General features: G+C 43.7%; 1 protein-coding gene across 4 annotated transcripts in view; it reads right to left on the reverse strand.

Moving 5' to 3' along the window:
• Window positions 1–208: 208 nt before the first annotated feature.
• The window catches only part of IL1RL2 (interleukin 1 receptor like 2), a 44050-nt gene continuing 28107 nt past the window's right edge, over window positions 209–16151 (reverse strand). For all 4 annotated transcript variants that reach the window (XM_077914938.1, XM_077914941.1, XM_077914937.1 and 1 more), the window contains 2 exons: window positions 7739–7900; window positions 209–6157 (listed from right to left, as the gene is read on the reverse strand). In XM_077914938.1, the coding sequence (XP_077771064.1) occupies window positions 5793–6157; window positions 7739–7900 (527 nt within the window). In that variant the 3' untranslated portion in view covers window positions 209–5792. The remainder of the gene's footprint in view (window positions 6158–7738; window positions 7901–16151) is intronic.

A 16151-nucleotide genomic window follows, 5' to 3' on the forward strand; every position in this document is an offset into this window, starting at 1 on the left:
TGAGATAGGTGGCCTCCAGCCATTCAGACCCAATGCTCTGCAGCTGTGAGAGCCAGTGCGCATCTCCTCCCTCACCCCCGACACTTACGCTAGATGTCATGGATTTGCCATTGATAGAAGACTCTTTAATTCTAAGGAAACCAGGGTAAATTTTTCTACTTTCTTAATTTTCCAGACATAGCCCTGGATAAATCAACCCAACAAAGTGTGTGTTGAAGGAAAGTTTATTGAAAAATGAATCGGCATCAAGAGCCAAGGAAAGGTCAATGGATTCCAAAGGCTCTGAGGGACAGTGGCCCCCAACCCCATGTAGGTCAGATGGCTCCTTATAGTTCTGTGAGGCACGCCGAGCACTTTCGCCTCTGTGTCTTCATCTTGTTTGACCTTCTGGGAAAAGACCAGACCTTCCTGGACCCTTATTTGATGCGACCCAGTCTTCACTCAGGACTTTCTCATGAATAGACTCATGGTATTTGAGGGGAGAAACCAAAGGAAGTGGGTTCTGGGCTGACTCAGTCATTATAGGAAGGTGAGCCAAAAGGTGACTGAGGGGTTTGGCACCTGTACTTCATATTTTCTCTGACCCATTCACCTCTCACCCCTGCCCCCAAGATAGCCTGAGGAGAACTGGGGCCCACACCCAAAGAATGGGGATAAGGCCCCATTTACCTCAGCCCCACCGTAGAAACATGAGAGAATTAGTGGAGGCCTTCAGCTTTCATATAATCCACCTTTTGTCAGTTATCCACAGACATCTAACCTTCTTTCTTATGCAGACTTAGACATGAGTCCATCAGCTGGCAAATGTGTCTTAACCTTCGAAACACCATTTCAATGGCAAAGCCGAGCTAATTCAGTTATTTATATTTTTACCACACGGTATCCCGTTATCCATTAAAAACTAGTAGAAATTAACAATGGAATGGTTGAAACAAGTAAACTAATACTAATAAAATTGAGGATGAGATGGGCATCACTGAGTATTCAGAATGGCAAATATTTAGTATGAGGCTTAACACTTCTTGATTACACAGCCTAATTATGTATCTAAATACTGAGACTAAATGTCAAAGAACACCTACAAAGCAGTGGAAATGCACATTTTGGGGACTGATTATGGATGAGATGGAGGAACCTCCGTGGAATTCCAGCACCCCTTCCCTGAAGTCTCCAATTGGAATCATCCCATTATCTGACATGAGTAATTAATGGTTTCTCCATTTTTGGCCAAGGCCCAGCTACACAAACGCTACTTCAAGCCCTTCTCTCTCACCACCACCACCCCAACTGACAAGTGCCTCTGAACCTCTGCTACAGAAATTCTGGAAGGCTCTGAAGGAAACAGTCTTCAGGACAAGTTGTCAAGTCTCATTTGAGGAGTGTTCGGATGAAATTATGGCAAGAAGTGAACAGTCCCAAGTACCATAACAGAGTGCTTGGAATCACAGCTGCTGAGTGTCTGAGGAAGAATTGAACATGGTCTGAGACATGATTGGACTGGCATGTGGCCAGGGGAGGAGTAACAGTGCTGTCCTCCGGAAGCCCAGGATAGGGACAGTATTATCAGTTGGGTCTCCTCAGCTCAGGTATTTCCTTCAAATACTCCTCTGGCCTGAGATACTGTGTGGTAGAATGAGTATGGCTAAAGGTTCCTGGCACCCACCTCCCAGGACCGGGCTTCAAAACTCTCTGAGCTCCCCACAATCAAAGCCAAGCAGTGAGTAAGGACAATAATCAAAAACTCCATTGGAATAGATATCCTGTGTGAATACCCAAGGATCAGGAAGGCTAGAGGTCCCTGAAAACATGGATGAGGATACATGGAAGAGGATACCAGCCAGCAGACAGGGCAGGGTGGTCTGGAAAGTTACTCCAGCCGAGTCCCCACAGCATGGGACATAGTCATAGACCCCAAAGATGCCAATATGGAGCACCCTGTCTCCAGGGGTATTTTTTTTGTGTGTGACTTTAAGAAGCTAGTAGAAAATTTAAGATGTTCCAAAACCATGAGCTCCCTAATGCAAAACATTCAGTGCCAATTGATTTTTTCCCCTTCAATTAAACCTCTTCCCCTGAATATCATGGCCAGAGTACTTTCAAGTATGTCCAATCTGTTCATAAATAACAACTATTTATCATACCCATACTCACATATGTTACATCTTTTATCCTCGTGTCATCCCTGAATGATGACAAGCTCAGAGAGGTTGACCAGATTCTCAAAAGCCCCACAGACAGTGGAAAAGTTGAGTTTCAAACACAAGCTTTTCCCCACGAGGCAGAGCCCCAGATCCCCAGATTCCCAAGTAGTGAGGCTCTGGGTAAGAGATGAAATTCAGTGAAATCCAATGCTAGATGTGATAAAGCTTTCCCAGGAAGGGACATAATATCCTCCATTGATGTCTCTCATCTAAAACCTCCAGCCAATCAGAAGGATCCATTCAAGAAAGGTAAAAGTTATTGAAGGAATTCTTAATCTTGAATGTTAAATTTCATGTGAATTTAAATGCTACAGCTTTGCTACCTGCTGAGCAAAAACAAGACCAAACAATGGGATGCCTGGGTGGCTCAGCAGTTAAGCATCTGCCTTTGCCTCAGGGCATGATCCTGGAGTCCCAGGATTGAGTCCCACATCAGGCTCCCTACAGCGAGCCTGCTTCTCCCTCTGCCTGTGTCACTGCCACTCTCTTTCTGTGTCTCTCATGAATAAATAAATAAAATCTTAAAAAAAAATACCAAATAAAACAAAAATATGTGCCCTCCTGACAAAGCCTTGAGTAAATCAAGGGAAATCACTCAGAAGTGATTATGTGTACTTCTAAAAGTCCATTCCCAGGTTTCTAGAAGTTAGTTCCAAAGAGTGGCAGTTGTCACAGGACTGAGAGGGTCAGAAAAGTTGCTGTAGGGTAAGAGCCACAGCACAGTGAAAAGGCAGAGTCATCTGTCCCAACTCTGCCCTCAAGTATTTAGTTTACTCCTTTCACTTTTCGGGATCCCATCTGACTAGGATCTGTTTCCCAATCTTTCTCACATCACAGAGCACAGACCGATAAGGCCTACAGCTCCAGACACACTGTGAGGAAATATCTCAAGAGTAACTGTCCTTGAAGACCTGCAACTCATTTGTGGAGGACCAGTAAGGCAGCCCTGGGCTACATGATGACTAAAATAGGATGAAAATCTCAAATCTGTGTTACTTTCCAAACAACTTTCAGGAGGACCCCAAAAGGCTCACTCAGTACATTTATCACTGGACCTCTACATAGAGTCCCATAAAATTCTGAGATCACATCTTATAAGTACAGAAGTGAAAGTCCCTCTGGGGAAGGGGTCCTTTTCTCAGGGCCTGTGGACCTTTTTCTCCATTGAGGAGTTTGAAAAATTCTGTCAACCTTCTCAAAACGCAGTCAAAATTTCATGTGTATGTGCATTTTTTTTCTAGGGAGATATACACATCATTATATCAAATTATCAGAAAGGGCCACTATTTAAAAGGACAGAATTTACCAAGATAAGGCAAGCCTTATCCGTCTTTTAATACATGTGGCTGTATTGTACAAATCCTGATTCAGAGCACATGGTCTGTCACTAAGAGAATATAGAATATATTCAAGCCTGAGAACACCAGCACCATGTCCAAATACATAAAATTCACTTGTTTTTCCACCTGTAGGTGTTTCCAACCTACATATGTAGGTTCCATAAAAGGCTGGAACCCTTGAGAAAAGAAGCTTCTTCCATAGGACACAAAACATATTTGATAACAATAAAATTGCAATGTGCTGATTTAATTCATTAATGTTATCATGTTAATACACTTTGGCATGCTTTTAAACAAAAAGAAACATAGGGCACATACTGGAGAGGAAGGAAGTTTTTGACTTAAAAAATAATTCCAATTAAAAAAAATTCACCAATACTGCTGGCCTCCCATCTGCCATAGATTTTTTTTTAAGACTTTATTTATTTATTCATGAGAGAGAGAGAGAGAGACAGAGACACAGGCAGAGGGAGAAGCAGGCTCCAGGCAGGGAGCCCAATGTGGGACTCGATCTGGAGTCTCTAGGATCAGGCCTTGGGCTGAGCCATCTGGGTTGCCCTGCCATAGATTTTCAGAAAATATCTTTGCCTCTGATGGAATGGCTTTTTTTTTTTTTCTGATAGCCTCAACTTGTGTAGATATAGTCATTTGTTTATAAAATGTTAGTCACTGGAGAATCCTGGAGAACCTTTTCCTAAAATTCATAGGCATGCTGGGATGGCCTGACAGAGGACACATTCTATGGTCTCACCCTGTCTCCTGACTCATGGGGCTGCTCTGCCTCTCTTCATCCTCTGGAGAGAAAGGGCTTGGAAAGAAGGGGGAGGCTGTAGGGGATGGTTTCCACATAAGACAAAGTGAAGAGCAAAGTGCCTTCTCCAACATCAACAGCGATCTCCAGGTACTAAGCAGAGAAGAGAAATCTGAGGGGTGAGGGGGAACAGAATGAGGAACACATCAGAGGCCTATAAAGGAGGACACAGAGCTAACTGTTTCTGTTCCCTTCCCCCCCCCCCCGCCCCACACACTACTCTTTCCTGCATGCTGGGGTCTCTGTTCTCCCAACTCATTCCTCCTGCTCCTCTTCTCCCTTCCCCATCTCCTATCTTGCCCATTGGTCGACCCCCATCCAGCCTCCATGGACACTTCATCAGGGCCATGCTTTAGTTTGGGCCACCATCATGAGATACCACAGGCTGAGTGGCTTATAAATAACAGAAATGGTAAGGGACTTCTTGGGGTATCTTCCATGAGAGTACTATTCATGAAATTTCCACCCTTCTGACCCGATCGCCTCCCGAAGGCCCCAGCTCCCAAAACCATGACATTGGGTGTTAGGATCGCAACATGTGAATTTGCAGGACACAAACATTTTGACCACAGCAGGCCACTTGTTAGGGCTTGATATCATCAACCACAGAACAAGAGACTTGGACTCTTATCTAAGCTCCTCAGGTCAGAGTCTTTGAAAGTCATAATGAGTTTACAGCTAATTTTTAGCATCAAAAATCCTTGGGCCTTGTTTGCTAAGCCATAAATTGACTTGTGATGAGGGGATGCTGAAAGATTAATTTGTTTCACATGGCCTAGAATTGCATCATGTCCAGGTGCTAACTGTGTCTCTCACATGTTGCTCAGAATCCTGGCGTTCATAGGCCAGCTGGAAAAACAAGTGAAATGTTACTTATTTTGATTTGACAGATAAAGTCTTTCAAGGGGGCCCAATGGGAAGGTAGTTAATGGGCAATCCCAGTGGGGCCACACTTGTATGACCTCTAAGTGACTTCCAGTATCAGTGTACTAAGATTGTGGTCATGAAAAAAGTGCTGTTCTCCCTGCCAACCCTCCCTAGGACCACACATTGCCTCCTGCCATCCCTTGGCTTCCCTATCTGGCCCCATGGGTGTCACACTGTGCACCAAACTTCTTGACATCTCAACTGCCACTCTATAATCCTCCCTGTCCCATCCCCCAGGGGCTCACATGCTATATCTACTTTGTGTTCAGGGAGGGTTCATCAGACCCCATAAGTGAATGAGGGCCTCTTGGAAAGGTGACATCTTCCCCTAAGGAGCTCTGATTAAAACGAGCAACAGACAGAGGCCCTGTTGCAACAAGTACACAATGGCAAGGTTCAAGTCGTCGGCCCAAATGCAATGCATCCTTGTCCAACCGTGAGCCACTCCATGCTGCCAACACCATCATGGGTAACCAACCCCACACCGGCCCCCCACTAGCCAGTCATGAGGTGTCAGGACGTGTGCTTCAGCAGCTGGGCAGAAGATGGTGGAAGCCTCTTGGGTGGCATGTGATACCTCACTTTTTTCCAGAACTTGGTCTTTGCACACTGTGACTGTTGGGTGATGTCCCCACTCCACTGGATGGCCCCGTGCTTCTGCTTGATGTACTGAATTGACTCCGGCATGGCTGTGTAGTCCTTGACTTTCTCCAGTTCAATCAGAATGACTTTCATCCCATCCTGGATGAGTGCGTTGTAGACTGCAATTTGTTCTTCTGACATGTTCTTTAACAAGTCAAAGCTCAGGGATTCGGGAACTAAGATGATGATCAGTCTCCTGCACAACTTGATATTTTCATCGATGACATTGGCCACAGCTGGAAATAAAGAAGATGTATACTATCTCATGAGTGAAACAGCCTCAATTCATCTCTGAGAATATTAGAAATGGGCCCTGGAAAGACAACATGGACTTCAGAATAAATGTGACTTAGGAATGGAGGACAAAAGCATTTTTTTTTTAACATTTATCATATCCTCTATGAAACCTTCCTGATTTTCCCTGAAGAATTGGTCCTTTGTGTTCGTAAGTCATATTTTTTGGTAGTTATTGACAGGTCACTTTCCTCTGCTCACTGGCTCCACCTCCAGACCACGACCTACTCAGAACAAGGATCTTATCATGCCTAACTTTGTGTCACCAACCTAACTAAAGGTCTAGTATATATTAAATAATGAGCACATTTTTTAAATAGATTTTAACAGGGAAAATATAGATAGCTCCAATGTTGTATTAATCTTATTTTGTGTTTTCCTCTTGTACTTTGTAGCTACTTAAATGCCCAAGATTTATAGGACTAATTTGAAACTAAATAACATTCCCTGAGAGTTCTTAAAATACCCAGCTATGGACAAAACTTGGTCTTTTTTAGCAATAAAGATTAACTTTTACTTCCTCCTTATTCTTCGAATACAAGACTAGACTGTGACCTCCCCAAGATCATGTTCTTCTCTTTGGTTTATTTTTACATTTTTAGTGCCTAGAATATTACCTGGCGCATAGCAGGTGCTCATTAAATATTTGCTGAATAAGTGAGTGAAAGAATATGCTGATGAAATGTGAGCTCTTCCACCTGTTTATGGCGAGCACTAGATCCAATTTTCATTTCCTAATGGAGGCTGATTTTATAACTTGAAAAGATGCGGGCTGAGATATAGTTGTCGCTCCCCGTGGATATGAGCAACCTACAAATCCAGCAACCTTTACAAATGACCCAGAACAGACCACTCTCAAATGTTGTACTCATGGTGTCCTCTTGACTAGTGGAGGATATTTATTTCAAATTTCAGCCATTTGTTGTATGGCATTCCAAGAAAGAAAACATGTAGGCCAAGAGGGAAACTTTATCTGTAGAATATCTGATATCCACTAAGCTCCATACTGGTCCCTGCTCAGGATTTACCTCATTTCATTCTCCCGCCCAGGTCAGGGAAGCATTCTCCTCCCCATTTGACAGATGAGACAACTGAGGTTCAGAGATGTTACCTGCATTGCCCAAAGCTGCACTCCTGTTCAGCAGGAGACGTAAATAAATAAACTCTATTTTATTTAGGTAGGAGAAGCCTGGGCAGTCAAGGTTTATAAAATCAGCATTAAACATGAGCTGATTTACATATTCAAACGGATGGAGAATAATCAGCTGTTAGTCTCAAAGACATGAGAGCAAATGACCTCTTTTCTCCTTTTGGTCTCTCAGCCAAGGCTGTCATCCGCCACCTGCTAATGTTACTCACAGTGAGAATCACATTATTTCAACCAGGAATCCCAGTTATCCTGTTACAGGCCTGAGTCTCAGGGACTGTGGGCTGAGCCCCCCACCCCACCATTTGTAAAGTGAAGGAAAAAAGAATTTCCCTTTCTTTTTATTTGCTGTTCTTCCATCTCACTCAAAGCATACCTTGTCCAGGAAACTCATCCCTGCCAAATATGAATAACTTATATCCACACTGCCTCTCCAGCACCTCGGGCAGGATCTTCAACACCAGCGTGTCCACATCATGGCTCTGGATTTCTCCTTGAGGCTTGGGGTATAAGACATAGGCATCATACAGCTTGCCATCTGAAAAGGAGAAGGCATTATTCCTAGCAAATTATCTTATTTTAACAGAGCACAACTGAGTGGCTACCGTGATGTCCTCCTCCCTTGGGTTCAATGACTTCAGAGCGCCCGGTGGGCTGACCTGGTGCCAAGCATTGCCACACCAGGCTTCTCATTTTCTCAACACTGAATATTTCACTTCCTGCTCTTCTGCTTGCGTGGTTGGTCTTTTTTAGCAATAAAGATTATTGCTGGGGGACAAGCTGAATGCAATTCACATCTTTGTATCTCGATAGGTAAGGTGTTATTTTTTCCCTCCCTTTGGCTTCTTTGAGGATTTTTTCCCTTATCTTCGATTCTTTTGTAGTTTGAAAATGATATGCCTAGGTTTTTGTTTGTTTCTCCTGTTTGGTATTCTCTGAGCTTCCTGGATTGCGGTTTGGTGTCTGACATTAATTCGTGGAAATTCTCAGTCATTAGTGTTTCAGATACTTTGTTCCTTTCTCTCTTTCTTCTCCTTTGGTGTTCCCATCACACTTATGTTACACCTTCTGTGGTTGTCCTACACTCATTGGACACTTTGTTCTCCCCCCCCCCCCCAGTCTTTGTTCTCTTTCTTTACATTTTTGGAGGTTTCTAGTGTAATATCCTCAAGCCCAGAGAGTCTCTGCTCAGCCAGGTCCACCCCACTAACAAACCCATCACAGGCAGTCTTCATTTTTGTTACAGTTTTTTTTTAATTGCTAGCTTTCTTTTTAGATCTTTTTAGGATTTTCATCTCTCTGCTTATATCACCCATCTGTTGTTGTATACTGTCTGCTTGTATGCATTAGATCTCTTGGCATACTTACTGATCATGGATGCTTTAAATTTCCAGTCTGATCATTCCAACATCCCTGCCATTTCTGGCTCTGATGTTTGCTCTGTCTCTTCAAATTGTGCATTTGCCTTTTAATATGCCTTATACTTTTTCCTGATAGCTGGATAGAATGTACTGGCAAAAGAAAGTATATGGATGCCGATACTTGGTGTCCCTGTGCCTGATTCAGCGGTTGAGCATCTGCCTTTGGTTCAGGGAGTGATCCTGGGGTCCTGGGATCGAGTCCTGCATCAGACTCCCTGTGGGGAGCCTGCTTCTCCCTCTGAATGTGCCTCTGCCTCTCTGTCTCTTATGAATAAGTAAATAAAATCTTTAAAAAGAAAGAAGAAAGTATAAACTGGCCTTTAGTAACATGGTGATGAGGTGTGTGGGAAGGGGAGGGTATGGTCCTGTGATTGGCTCTTTTAGTGACTCTGAACTATGAACATCACAAGCATTTCCCAGTTTTTTATCCCCACTTAGGTGGGGCAGGATGGCCAGATTGGGCTGGAGTTGGGTATTTCCCTCTGCACAGGTCATTTAGGCTCTGATAATACACTAGTGGGCAAGGCTTTCATTAACTAGTTTATCCTAAGGGCAGACCTTGTTAATAAGAACAATGCTCTAGGTAGGGTATTTCAGAATGATTTTTCTACTCCCTCTGCTGGAAGCACAAGGAAATTTTTCTTTTCTTTTTCTTTCTTTTTTTCTTTTAGATTTTATTTATTTATTCATAAAAGGCAGACACACAGGAAGAGGGAGAAGCAGGCTCCCTATGGGGAACCCAATGTGAGACTCGATCCCAGGACCCTGGGATCACACCTGAGCCAAAGGCAGACGCTCAGCCACTGAGCCACCCAGGTGTCCCCAAGGAGACTTTTCTTTGATATTTATGGTCAGAATCAGGTCAGGCTTCTAGGGGTAAAACTCATAAAGTGTGGTTTTTGACCCCTTCTAACTAGGTCCCCCTAAAGATTTTAAGTCTCAGATTTGTCTACATTGAGCCTCCAATGATTTGTCAGTTATGGTTGATTTTCCTGCCCCTTCATCTTTGACCTATGAGGAAGATGGTCCTATCCCTGTTACATAAGAAACACGTCTCCAAAGTCACACAGCCCCAAGTCTAACCTGACTCCTTTGACTCTAAGTCCACCCCTCCACATGGTGAAAATGAGAATTGAAAGCAGGAGTCTCCATCCATGTCGCTCTTGATGGGTCCTGTGCAAAGGACTGTCATAACTGCACCAGGCAAAATGGGCCAAGTCTCTCGTGATTCAGACCACCCATGAATTTCATCAGTGCAGTTGCACACAGCATTGTAGAGACCAAGCCTCTTAGCAAACTCCAGGAATCTGCTGTGCAGTACAGTGAGGTCCAACACAACAGCCCATTTCGTCATCACCAAAATGATCCAAGCACTCATTGAGCAACCCACCACATGTAACAGTCACTGTGCTCACCCCTGTACAGATGAACAGGACTCAAGGTCTAACTGGAAAGACCATTCAGAGACTTGGAAGTAAAAACACGGGGTGCTACAAAGATAACAAGTGGCTGAATGAACCGGAGAGACAGAAAGAATCCGAATTCGCTGAAGCTCTTGAGGAAAATTCACAAAGGATGGAGGCACCTCCTGGATTTTAAAGGGTTTGGGGGGAAATGAGACACTAGAAATGGAGGGTAAAGAGGCCAACAAAGAGAAGAGCTTGGATAGGGAATGCTTATACTCTGCTCCGGGGTCATAGAATGAGTAAGAAGCTGTAGCAGGGCTCAAAGGTTTGAGTGAGCCTCTATTAGAAAATGTGACCTAAAAAAAAAAAAAAAAAAAAAAAGAAAAGAAAATGTGATCTTTTTTGAGCTCCAAGCTATTTGAAAATTCACAGCCAACCTAATGGGACTCAAGAGGGAGCCATTCCTTTCTATTCCCTTTTTCTGAAAGTTTGTTTGATTGACCAGACCTGAAAAGAGGGCTGGCTCTGAACCCTACCACCCCCTGCCCCAAAGAAAAAAAGTAAAATCTTGTATACTTCTAGTTTTTGTCTAAATAATAGTACAGATGGTCCCCAACTTCAGATGGTTAGACTTAACAATTTTTTGCCTTTATGATGGTACAAAAGTAATACACATTCAGGAGAAACTGCACTTCACATTTTGAATTTTGATCTTTCCCACATGAGTGATGTGCAGTCCTATCCTCTCTCTGATGCTGGGCAGCACAAAAAGCCACACCTCCGACTCAGCCAGGCAATCTCGAGGGTCAACAATCGATATACAGACAACCATCCTGTACCCACACAGCATGCTGTTTCCCACCTTCAGGGCAGTATTCAATCAATCGCATGAGACAGTCAACACTTCATTAAAAAATAGGCTCTGATTAGAGATTTTGCCCAACTGTAGGCTAATGTAAGTATTCGGAGCACATGTAAGCCAGGCTGGGCTAGGCTGTGATGTTCTCTGAGTTACCTGCATTGAATGCATCTTAAACTTAGGAAATTTTTAAACGTATGATGGGGTTATCAGGATATAACCCCATCATAAGTCAGGGAACACCTGTAGTTATATATGTACAGAACTTCAGAGTTTATGTGTAGCCTTTTCTCATTCCGTAAATTCTCACACCAACCACCACTGACAACTTTTGAGTCTCTGCCCACCATTCCTGGCCATCCTATGGGAAATGGCAATGCACACACATGCGCACACATGCACACCCTTCCTCAGTCTCCCCACCCCCTATCATGACAGGAAGCCATGTGGGAATGGGGGCTCTTTTTGGAGTGGTTCCACCCTCAGTGCAGAGCAGGACCTGAGACAGAGGAGGTTCTATCGGTAGTTGCCAAATGTCTGAAAGGAGCTTGATTTTAAGAGGCTCAAAGAGGTTGTTATATCTACATGGGAAAGAGAGAAGTTTTAGACCACATGCAAATTCAGCTTTTTAATAAATTAGGGTCAGAAGGCAGGTACCAAAGGGATGATCGTTAATTTGGGTCTAAACTCCTTCTGTAACATCGTCAATGTGACTAGTCCATACTGCCACTCCGTAAGTGGATATTCTTCTGAATTAAATTTCATGTCATACACATGACTTTCTAAAGCCAAGGGAAACACGAAAAATACTTTTTTAAGATTTCATAAAGGTTTTGTTTTTAAACATTTGAGAAAAATTAAATTTCCTCACTTAAAAATATGATGATATTTATCCTTTTATGATAAAAGGTTGGTTGAGCTGGTACTCTCCCTGCCACATAGCAAAGCCTCCCCAGTAAGTACAGTATTTCTTGGTCTATAAACTATAGCAAGCATCCGTGTTCATCACCACCTCTGTCTGAAACCCTGCCATTGGTATCTCTCTTCTCTCAAGCTGTTTCTGTTTCTCATTAAAAAAAAAAAAAAAAAAAAAAAAAAGGAGGGGGGAAGGAACGTTTGTTGAGTGAATTTTCCCTTTTGACAGTGTTCCATGTTCTCTGTTTTTAAACAGGGTGTCTGAAAATAGAGGTGCTCCATGGTGTGCAAATGCAGACTCCGAGACAGAAGAGATTTGAGTAGCAAGGGATTCTCAAACCTTTTAGAAAATCAAACTATAAAATGTTCCCAATTGTTTGGTCATCTTTTTTTTTCTTTCTATGCTCTGGAGTAGAAATGTTACCTTTGTGGCTTGTTCTCAAAATGCAGTGGGTTCTCGCCAACTTGCAAATGATCAATTCCTCCTTTATTGACCAATAGAGAAAAAAAAAAAACAAGCTATGGCCATTTAGCTTTTTGAGTCGGCCTGTGGTTTGGAAGGGCGTTCTAAGACAACTGCCTGCCAGCACATCACGGCTCTGCCTGTCACGATCACGGTGAGTGTCACATTTGTACCATCGAATCACATGTAAGGAACTTGAGGCAGACAAGGCTGTGCTATTTCTCTGGTCTTGCAGCTGCCAAGTGCACAGCCTTGGTGCAGACCCAAGTCCACCACTCCCTGTGGTGTGGCTGAGATGAAAATCGGGAGGAGGAAACTTCACAAAGTGTGTATCCTTGATTAGTCCTGTGCAAGTGTGTTAGACGGCATTTAAAAAAAAAAAATAGCCTCAGCAGTATTTCCAGTTCCACATGCTCTTTCAGAAGTGACCACACCCCCCTCCACACACACACACATACACACAAAGAGGTGGAATCTATTTCCACTCCCTTAAAATTGTCTAGGACTCTGTAGCTGCCCTGACCAGTAGAACTGACATTAGAAATTTAGGATCTGAGTCATAAGAAAAAATACTGCTTTTCCTGGCTCTCTTGTTCTTGGAACGCTAGCGCTTGGAAGCCAATCAACCTGCCATGAAGAAGCCCAACATAGCCCACACAGAGACCGCATGGAGTGCTGCTGGGGAAACTGAGGCCATCAACTGATAGGCAAAATCAACTGCCTGTCCTCCACCTGGGTTCCCAGACATCATGGAGCTGGGACAAGCCATCCCCACTGTGACTGTCCACATCCTGACCCACAGAACCCACCAGCAAAATAAATGGTTGCTCTATGCTACAAAGCTTATAGGTAATTTGCTTCCTGGCCATAGTAACTACAAGAGCAATTGGGAAGGTAACAATGAATGGCATAGATAATGATGAGCTTGACATGCCCCCCAACTGTCTATTTCACCCAGAAAACTGTAGAAATGTAGCCCTACTAGGAAGTTCTTTGAGGAAATGGCCTGGGGGCAGATACTCCCACAGCCTGCCTCTATCTAGCAGTGGGGTGAGGTTTATCTAGGTTCTAGCCAAGCTCCTTCTATTTCCTGAGGGGATTCAGTCCTATTTTTGATAAAACATCTGCATATGCCTTTATTGGCCATTGGCAGAAATACAATGTATTGTATATGTTAAGGTTTATGAGAGATTGCTTTTAAAGATTATTCTATCCCCTCTTACTTTCTTTTCTTAGGTTATTGCTAAATTTCAAAAGTAGTCAAATCGGACCAATGGAAAAATCAAACAAAATCAATTTGGCCTTCACATGTTTTTGTTTTGTTTTGTTTTGTTTTGTTTTTTTACCTCAACTGCACGAAGTTTGGCATTTTAGCCCTAACATGGAAGACACTAGAAGAAAAGCCACATTAAACACGCTATACATTTACCACAGGAATGTTGTTGTAGACAAGATTCATTATATTCATTACACCCTTTAAACATAAACTTTTCCTTGGAAAATTGTCCCAGAAAACGCCATGTGCTGTCATGAGTAATTAAAGGGTATTTGTGAACAGCACACAACACATCCTGTCATTGCTTTTGCCTTTACTTCTAAAGCCAATTCATCTCGAAAAAGTGTCCAAGATTTGTGCTTAGTCCTATCTCCAAGCTTCATTTCACCATTTTACCTTCTGTTCACTCCACCTTCTTTTTGTTTTTCATCGTTCCATTCTAGAGGCATGTTCTCCACAAACCTGTTCGGAAGGTAGTGAGACATATGCAAATCTCCCCAGGAGATGTGCAAGCTCACCCTTGTATTTTGGGACACACAAGCATACCTAGAAGGAGAATTTTTAAAGTAGCTCCTATAATTTACTGGAGAACATACAGAACTCGTGGAGTAGGACTGTCAGTGACTCAACAAAACTGTGAGCTATTGTATCCACCTATTACTCATGTTACAAAGCATAACTAATCCAGTTGGAGAAATGATTTACCATAAGAAGGACACAATTGATCGATTTCCTCATTCGTATTTGCCACCCCTTGCTCCACAGTTTCCCCAATAAGCCAGGAAATATCCCCCAGGGTCACAAGGCTGGAAATAGCACCCGGGACAGATCTTAAGTCTCATCGCTAGCTCATTGTCAAAGCCAACACTCAGACAGGAATTACGGGGTAGTTCTCTAGGTGAAGCTGCAGAGATTTAGTCATAAAGTACGCAAGTACTTATCTGAATTAAGGGGGAAAAAAAGAGGAACCCTGGCTGACTGTGAGCCCCTATGTCCAAATTCGCAGCCTGAATTTGGGCTGGAGCCTGGTCTCAGCAGAGGGTGGGGCTCCCTGTGTCTCTCATCTGCTCAGCTCTGCTGCTCACCCCCTGCTTTGGGGTGAATCACTATTCCTTCTTTCTCTTCCTGCTAAACTCGACCTCACCAGCAAGCAGCTGCACAGGCCCTTGGCTCTCATGCTCCTGGGAGTCATGGTGAGTCAGGGAGTGAGACACGCACCAGGACCAGAGATCTGGGAACACCACTCACGCCCCTGCAGGTTCCAGTCAGTTGATAAGCAGAAAGCCGGCGGATTGCTCACACGCTTGTGTCAGAAAAGATAAGTGGTGGTGCACTGGCCTCCTCTGCCACAGATGCAGGTGGGAGCATAGCCACGGGGAGGCTCTGCGGGGACCCCCGCCCCAAAGACAGACCCCCACACACACCCAGCTGACTGTCCACAGCACTAGGCTGCTTCACGTTGCACTTGATGTGCAGTCGGGTTTCCACGACTGAATTTTGCCCTCAAAAAAGAACGCGTTGCCTCCTACATTGCTCAATGACTGCCAATTTTGAATTCTGAAATTGAACTTAAAAATAAAGCCCAAGTTAGGGCATCTGCTGCAATTTGCACTGTGTGTTATATATGCAAACCTGGCACCTGACGTGAATAATACCCTTCTTAGTGGTAGGTACTAATAAAACGTGTTTGGACACCCACTTCTCTGAATTCTAGCTCTTGTCCACATTGCTAGTCTCTGGATTTGAATGGCGTAAATGAATTTCCATGCACATGAAATGCATAGACTTCTCTCAGCCATGTATTAATTTTCCATCCAATCAGGGGACATTAAAGCAGACATAATACTTTTTTCAAGGCCTTAATAGATCACACCATTCTGAGACAACAAGAAAATAGCACAGACTTTTAAAAACCACCATGGTTGGCAGGGGTGGTGGCTCAGTGGGTTAAGTGTCCGACTCCTGATCTCAGCTCAGGTCTTGATCTCAGGGTCGTGAGTTCAAGCCCTGCATCGGGGCTTGAAAAACCCCACCACCTTGATGGGAAGTGCCTATTCCTCAGTTTCAGGATCACACTCAGGCATTTGTGTGTTCAGACGTGCTGCCAGGACGTCTGCTGAACAGACCACACTGAAACCTGGGGCAGAGTGGCAGAGGCAGCTGGCTCTGGCCCTCAGACAACAAGATGCCCCTTGTGCCCCAGGTCCTTGCTCAGGGTGTTCCTGGACTTCAACTCAATTGTGGCTACAAAACTCTGTGAGGCAGGGTCTGGTCATTTTCTACCCCCCACCCCTTTCCTCTGTCCCCTCTTCTCTTCCTCCCTTTCCTTCCCTCCTTCTTTCCTCCCCACCCTCCTCCCTTCTCTTCTTTCTTCCTTGTTTTTTTCTTTCATTCTATAGCCAATACTTCCTAAGATCATATGGAAGTAAGTGGAGAACCAGACGCAAAC

Source organism: Canis aureus, chromosome 11 (assembly GCF_053574225.1).
Source record: "Canis aureus isolate CA01 chromosome 11, VMU_Caureus_v.1.0, whole genome shotgun sequence".
Taxonomy (NCBI): Eukaryota; Metazoa; Chordata; class Mammalia; order Carnivora; family Canidae; genus Canis; species Canis aureus.